General features: G+C 55.1%; 1 protein-coding gene across 1 annotated transcript in view; it reads right to left on the reverse strand.

The window, feature by feature from the left end:
• Positions 1–7,765, reverse strand: part of VSTM2L (V-set and transmembrane domain containing 2 like) — a 38,996-nt gene extending 31,231 nt beyond the window's left edge. The window contains exon 1 of the mRNA XM_010829175.1: positions 7,575–7,765. Coding sequence (XP_010827477.1) covers positions 7,575–7,695 — 121 coding nt within the window. The 5' untranslated portion in view covers positions 7,696–7,765. The remainder of the gene's footprint in view (positions 1–7,574) is intronic.
• Between the last annotated feature and the right edge of the window lie 6 nt (positions 7,766–7,771).

A 7,771-nucleotide genomic window follows, 5' to 3' on the forward strand; every position in this document is an offset into this window, starting at 1 on the left:
GCTCAGGCCTGGCTCAGCCATCCAACATCTGCGTGTCCTCAGGCAAGTCGCATCACCGCCCACCCCCGCAAGCCTCAGTGTCCTCGTCTGTAAAATGGGAGTGCCCTCTGCACAGAACAGGCGAGGACTGGATGAGAGGAGATGGAGAAGGGGCAGGCACAGAGAAAATCCCCTGTGATTCCTGGCTGGTGTTTTGGTTCAGAGCCCAGAAGGCCACTGAGAGCTAAGCGCCAGGTGCCAGATGGAATGCCAGGCCACCATCGGCTCCATCCTCACCTGTTGATGGGAGGACAAAGGACAGCACTTGGGAGGATACAGATGGAGGTGTTCTAGATGCTTAGAGCTTAGGAGAACTTGGCGCTGTTCAGGTGGGAAAATGAGGCCCAGAGAGGGGCAAGGACCTGCCAAGCCACCCAGAAGCTGGAGGCAGGGGGAGGGTAGATAAAAACCCAGGTTTGACTCCCTGCCCCAATTCTGGCATTATAAGTGGGAGCAGAACTGGTAAAGGAATCTCTACCCCAACCTCTTAACACTGGGAGCAGCGAAGGCCCCCACCCCCACCGTGTCCCCCGTGTGGGACCAGGCCTCCTCAGTCTTGGGAGCCCTGCCCAACTCAGCCCTTGTCCCAGCCCCATCACCAAACTGCTGGGTGACACATCTCATTAACACCCACTGGCTTCTGCCCACTTCACCAGTCTTTGCTCTTTTGGTAAAGAAGGCAGGCTTCTCCTCTGTGATACCCCCAGCTAATAACTGGTCCAGCTTGCATACCTCCTATGATGGGGAGCTCACTCTTGGTACCTTCACTGCCCCAGGAGGGAGTGCCCTTCTCCAGGCTGAACATCATTCCTGCTCCTTAACTCATCACAATTTACACTTACATAAATTTTACAAATTTAGTTGTCTGAGCAAGAGCCCTATCTGTCTTCTTCACTGGTATGTCCCCAGTGGCTAAAAGAGCCTGCTCCATGGTAGGTTCTCAACTATTGAAGTATTTGTTGAATGAAGGAAGGAAGGAATGAATGATCTTGCAGCCCCTGTTAGGCCAGCAGTTCCCAGTGTGAGGAATAGGAGTATGAGGTGGGAGGGGGTGGCCTGCAGGCCGGCACCCCCAAGTATGGTGACCCGCACACACGAATGCGTCTGTGCACCACCTGTACCATTACATCCATCATGCTTTTCTATAAACGGACTCACTATGTTTTAATATCCCTGTTAGGCTCATTCTAAGCAATCATATCTGTGAAATCGCAGTTTTGATGTGCTGGTTATATTCTTCCAATCCACATTAAGATAAATGCATAACTATTAAAATGTAAGAGGTTTGTCTGTGTTCTGCCTAAAACCATCTCTCAGGTAGGACCCAATCTTGCCGAGAGGGGTCTTCTTGAAGAAGGGGATGGTGGAGCTGAGCCCTCTGCTGGCTTCAAGGAAGGGGAGGGGACACAGCAGTGAACAGGGGGACCTGGAGCAGCAGCAGCCCCTCTGCCCACCCCCCTTCTCCACAGCAGCAGGTACCAGAGCGATCCTGGGGTCACCAGCTGGTAAAGGAGTGGATTTATCCCCCTAGCGAGACCATGGACCCTTTTTCCATTGGAAGAATCCCACTGGGGGCTGGGAGAAGAGGCTACATCCTGGGACCCCATTACCCTCAGGGCTGAAGCATCTCATATGCACCCCAAGGGGCTGGGCCTAGGGGTCTACCCACTGCAAGAGGGAATCAGCCTTACTCACCCCAGATGCCCATGTCGTGGTCAGTAAAGATAAGGAGGGGGTTCGGGTTTTGTGATTTTTCTACTAATAACATGGATTTCTTATGAAATTAAAATTATGTGAATGTTTAAAATGACACTGATTTGGCATGAACACAAGTTTACATTCAGACCTTAGACGTCTACCTTATCCTCCTTGCCACCCACTCCATCATTCCCTGCCATCTCCCGGGGCTGGGCATTGTGGTGGGTACCAGGACACAAGGGACTCTGACCCGCTCCCACCGTGGAGGCCCAGTCATTACAGTGGGGGTGGTGAGAGTGCCCAGATGCCAGTCCCCATGTGCCCAGTTGGGCCCAAACTCCCTTGAGGCTGAGACACCCTTCCCATAACGCCCTCAACAGCTGGTTCAGTCCCTAAAGTCCAAGGTCATGGCCGAGCACCAGGAGGTGGGCTTGCCTCACGTCCCCTTTCCCTTCTTTCTGACACCTACCTCTCCCAAGGGCGCCAATGTCACTGTTCACACCACGTATCCACTCTCCTTACCCATCTGATTTTCTCAACCTATGACAGAAGCTAGGAAGTCACCAAGGCAGGTTCTGGTCTGGGGGTGGCCAGGTCCCCTGCTGCACAGCTCGGGTGTGGAATGTAGAGGTCATCATCATGGGACCAAGGGCCTCTCCCTCCTCTCTGGGACACAACAGCATTGGGAACATGGGCCCCATCTGGGCTCCAATACTTGCTAGGTGCGTGACCTTGGGCAAGCCCTTTTAACCTCATGGAATCTCAGGTTCCTCATGAATACAGGGGAAGTCCCCTCCCCTTAGGATTCTGATGAGGATCAAATGACACAATGCCATTTAAAACCCTGACATGACAATATATGTTTGCTTCCATATAATTCTCACTCTCTCTTTTTAAAAAATATTTATTTATTTGGCTGTGCCAGGTCCGAGTTGTGGCATGCGAACCCTTGACTGTGGCATACAAGCTCTTGGTTGCAGCATGTGGGATGTAGTTCCCTGACCAGGGACTGAACTCAGACCCTCTGCATTGGGAGCTCAGAATCTTAACCACTGGATCACCAGGGAAGTCCTCTCACTCTTTTTGTACCAAGGTGGGTCAGGTGATCCCCGAAGCCAAGCACTAACCTCCCAGGCAATCTGGGTGCATACTCTCTTGCCCAAGGCCTTGGTTTTCCCCTTTGTGAAATGGGTAGAAGATGGTCCCAAAGGCCCTGCTGACTTGGCCTGAGCCTCAGTGATTCTTTTATTCCAAATGCTCATCTCCTGCCCTGATGGTTGGCGAGGACCACTCTCCCTGCACCCCAGACCCTGCCCACTTACTTGTCACCAAGAGACTTCCCCCAACACGCCTGCTGTCACGGTGGCAGCGAGTTGAATTCCCAGTCCTGCTGGCCGCCTGCGGCTCCCCTTGCTTGGGGAAAAGGCTGAGGGAGCCGCTGATAGGCAAAGTGTCAAAAGCAATTGGTGTGAAGGACTTGGGGAAAACTGCTTGCGAGGGCCAATTCCCCACAGGAGGCCAGGAAACCCTCAGCCCAGGGCACAGTGTTTACGGGCATAATTGATAGAATAATCACCAACACCCGAGACAACGCGAACACATTTTTTAACATCATAACCTTCGGAAGACAGCACTCAATTTTCTCCATCTCCCAACCACCAAACTAGCCAGCTTATTGATGGGGAGATACCAACAGTTCGGGAAGGAACGCAAGAAAGCCTGGGTCATTTTTCAGTGCACGGGCTGATTGCCAAATGGCCTGGCAGCCCCCACCCCCTCCCGCAGCATCCCGCTGCACCCTCCTGGCAACAGAGAAAACCTCAGGACAGGGAATCACTGAATGGACAAAGGCCTGGCCAAGCCAGGATCCTTGTCTGCATTGGGGTGTATTAATAATTGAAGCTGCTGGCCTAGGGGTGCGTGTGTATGAGTGTGTGCGTGTGTGTGTGTGTGTGTGTGTGTCTGTGTGGCAGGGCGAGGGCGGGAGGATGGATGTTTGCTGCAGTGAAGGGCTTCCTGGGGCTCCTCTGAGGGTCCACATATCCGTTCCAGTCGGGACCTCTTCCTCACTGGCAATCCAGCAGCTCCCCCACACCAGGCAATTTCTCATCAGGTTGGGTGAATACTTAAGGCAGTGACTCCAAGACTCCGGGCCTGGGGAGCTTATTAAAATGCAGATTCCAGGGTCCTCTCAACAATCATTTTGGCCAATGTGTCTGCATTTTAACAAACTCCCTGGGTGCTAGCAACGCAGGAGATCCACAAAGATCCTCATTAAAGATCCTGCCTTCTGGGGACTTCTCTGGTGGTCCAACGGTTAGGACTCTGTGCTTCCCCTGTAGGGGACATGGGTTTGATCCCTGGTCAGAGAACTAAGATCCTGTGTGTAGTGTGGCCAAAAAAAATAAAAAGATCCTGCCTTCCAGACCCCTACTGTGAATAAGATCTAGGAAGAGTCCTGGAGAAGAAGTCTAATCCAGTTTCCTGCTTCTAACTTGCACGTGGCTTCAACAAGATCTCATCACCTTTCTGAGCTGCTGGTTCCTCTTGGTGGAACTCACTGTTTTCCCAGTTGTCCGGGGAGCTGGAAAGGAGTCCCTGGGGTAGGGACGAGCAGGGAAAGGAGTTCCATCACACGACTGGCCAAGCCTGCCTCACAGCTGTGCTGGAGGAGGCAGGTTTGGAACTGCCAGACACACTTTTATTGTAGGCTCGCCTTCCCAGCTCTCTGTACAGACTCAGTGACCTTGAGCAAGTCACTGGCCCTCTCTAACCTTTGTTTCCTCCTATTTTGGATGTCAGCCTTAGTGAGTAAACACTGGTCAGGGGTTTGGAAGCACCTACCACACAGTAGGAAGTTCATAAATGTCAGCTCCCTTTCCTCCCACCTGCGCTGTGCTCAGGGCAATGAGCTAACTCTATCTGATCAGAAAAAATCAAATTAGCTGCCATTCATTGAATACCTACTTAGCATAGATACTGACCATCACCTTCCTTGCCTCCTGTTTCCCGATGTCTCCCTAAGAGACAGGTACCAACCCCTCCCCATCACTCCTCATGTCTTTAAAAACCCCTCTGCGAAGTGGGCTGAGTGGAGGCAGCCGGGAGGTGGGAAGTGAGACTGATGTCCTTGCGGACCCATCTGACCATGGGCTTTCCCTGTGACAAGCCCCGGGGCGGGCAGGTGGAAGGCGTTAGCCTGGTGGCTGGGCTGGGCTGGGCTGGAACTGAGCTGGAGAGCAGCCACCAAGTGGTTGGGGTCAGTGGACTCCTCCCCGGGAGCCCCCTCTTCCAGCCTCCCACCCCTACCTGAGGTACAGAGACACCTCCCTAAGCCAGCCACATTTCCTGAATCAGCTGAGGACAGGCAGAGCCCAGGAATAATGGAACGATCGGGCTCCAATCTGCTAAACAGCAATTTCTGGGCTTTTTCAGCACACACAGCTTTTATCAAATTGGTATTCTCCTCCTGAACACAAACGACTTATTAGACATGACCCACTTATCCGTCGCGTCTCACTATCATTAATAACAGTTTCTTTTTGTGATTAAGTGAGTGGCTCTGAGCCCTTCCTGTGGTGTTAGGCGTCTGGCCCGGCAGAGGGGCAGCGGTGGGGGCTCCTTGGCATCAACCACTTGGTGACTTTGAACCTGGTAGTGTTGGGAGCCGGCAGTCTGGACCCTGCAGAGCGGTCCAGCCTCCTCGCTTCTTGAGGGACAGAAAGAGCCCTAGAGGGGTGACTCACTTGCCCAGAACTGCACGATGGGTCAGCAAGAGAAGCCGGGCTCCCCTGGAGCCAGTGCTGTGTCCTTCCCATCCAACCCCTCCTCTGGGCCCTTGGTGGACCTCCCCAGGGTGCAGTGGGGGCAATTACAGCCAGCGGGGCAGAGCTGTGCCCTCAGCACACTTGGCACCAGGGGGCAGGCAGAGACTGCCACACAGGGGTGAACCCTGCTTCCCGATGAGGGGGCCACCTCGGGGCCTCAGGAATGACAGAGTAGCACCCACAGCCTGGGGGCCTGTGTCTGCACCCACAGCTCCAGGGACGGGATTGATGGTAAACCTCACAGCCCCACTCCTTGGGTCTCTCGGGACCGAAAATTCAGGAAAGCCCTTCCTTGGAACATCTTCCTAGTGTGAGTTCCAACCGTGCCAAGGATCTGAGTGGAGCCAGGAGGGGAGCGGGAGGAGGAATCCCTAGTTTCCCTTGAATGGGAGGGAGCCTGACAGGGAGATGAACGTCCTGGAAAAAGCACTGTCTTTGCCCGACAGACTCTGGGGCCAGTCTCCATGCAACCATTCACTCACTGTGTGACCTTGGGCGAGTCCTTTTACCTCTGAGCCTTGGTTTTCCCATCTGTATACTAAAGATCAAAATAACCCTTCCCCTATTTTAGCACTGCTCCAGCCAGGTTGGTAGAAATTAGATGAGGGATAAGAAAGGTGCGCAAACGGTACAAATAGAGCAGTTACTATTTAACCTGGTCAGGAAGAAGGGTGTAGGGAGTCACAGTTCCTCAAAAGCAGAGACCCTGAGAAGGGCTTACTCTCTCAGGCAATTCCAACTCACACGTCACGCCCCAGTAAAGCCTTCTCTGAGCTTCTACCACCACAGCCCTTACTCTTTTCCATCAGAAGAAATCACCCAGTTCTCTGCCCTTTGTGCAAACCTGTCCCCAGTCCTGGGCATACATTGCCCAGCATGGGTGCTGCAGCCTCCCCTGCAAGCTTGGAAATCCTTGTAGGGAAGAGATGGATGAAGTGTCTCCATTTTCATCTGTGCCCTGGTCCTCATACAGGAAGGAGTCCACCTCACGGAGGCAGGGGGAGCCCCTGCAGCTGCCGGCCTCAGACAATCCAACTCTACCGCCAACTTGGGCTCCTCTGGGGCTGGAAGGAGCTTCTGACACTCTGGCAGCCAGTGCTGGGAATGCTCACTTGCTCCCCAGCTCCCACAGTGGCTGAGTTGAGAGGTCCCACCTTTCAGTCCTCTGGGGTCAAAGATGAGGATGAGAGGGGACCCTACAGAAGGATGGCAGGGGGCTTCCTGCCCACCCCTAGAGGCAGACAAAAGCTCCAGGCTTCCCTCTTCCCCTTCCACGCCTCCGACTGGAAGCAGCAATGTCAACTATTCCAGCGTCTTTGAGGGGCTCCCACCAAGCCAAGATGCCACCCACCTGATGGGGTGGCTGCAGTCCAGGCTACCAGTTCTCAAGAAGCGGGCTCGTCTGTCCCCCGGGACCTTTCCCAGTGGGGCAGGTGTGGAGAGGGAAGGGACAAGGACAGCTACAGGGTTAAACCCACAAAGGGGAAAGGCAGATGGGCAGAGAGGGGTGGGTGAGCAAAGTGTGTTCACAAGTGTGTGTATTTTGCCAGTGTGTCTGCAGGAAAGCGGGCAGGCAAGAGTTGTGCTCTGGGGTGCCAGCTGGCAGGGTGTGAGCCCTCCGGCTGCGCCTGCTGTGTGTGTAGTGGGCACAGAAGTGAGGGCGATCGGAGAAGGTGTCTGGAGATGTGTGAGGGTAGGAGTTGTGTGAGAAAGCAGCGAGTGTGGCTGTGTGTCCGTGGCTGGTCGTGAAGGTGTATGTATCCACGCGAGTGTAGAGGGTGGGAAAGGAGCCCTCCGCGAGAGTGGCATGGGGGTGGCACCCGGGATGCACCCTGGTCCGCAGGAGTGGCCAGGGAGCCAGAGCCGGTCCGCAGACCCTGCAGGGGGCGCCCCCCCTTGGACTCCCACCACCGGCGCCGCGGGCTCGAGTCCGGGGACCGCCAAGTCGGAGCCGCGCTGCCCAGGGTGGGGTTTGGTGGGGAAGTCCGCGGGGGCGGCGACCCAACTCACCGTGGCCGGAGATGTGATTGTCCCAGGGCGCGTGGCCGGCGGGCCGCGTGGCGCCGCCGAGTTGCAGGAAAAGTGCCAGGTAGTGGAGGGCGCCCAGCGCCACGGCGAGCGGAGCCCCCATGGTGCGCGCTCGGGCCGGAGGGGGCGCCGCCGCCTCACATCGGGGCTCAGAAGACCGCAGACCTCGCGCCCTCCGG

Source organism: Bison bison, unplaced genomic scaffold (genome assembly GCF_000754665.1).
Source record: "Bison bison bison isolate TAMUID 2011002044 unplaced genomic scaffold, Bison_UMD1.0 scf7180017864500, whole genome shotgun sequence".
Lineage (NCBI taxonomy): Eukaryota > Metazoa > Chordata > Mammalia > Artiodactyla > Bovidae > Bison > Bison bison.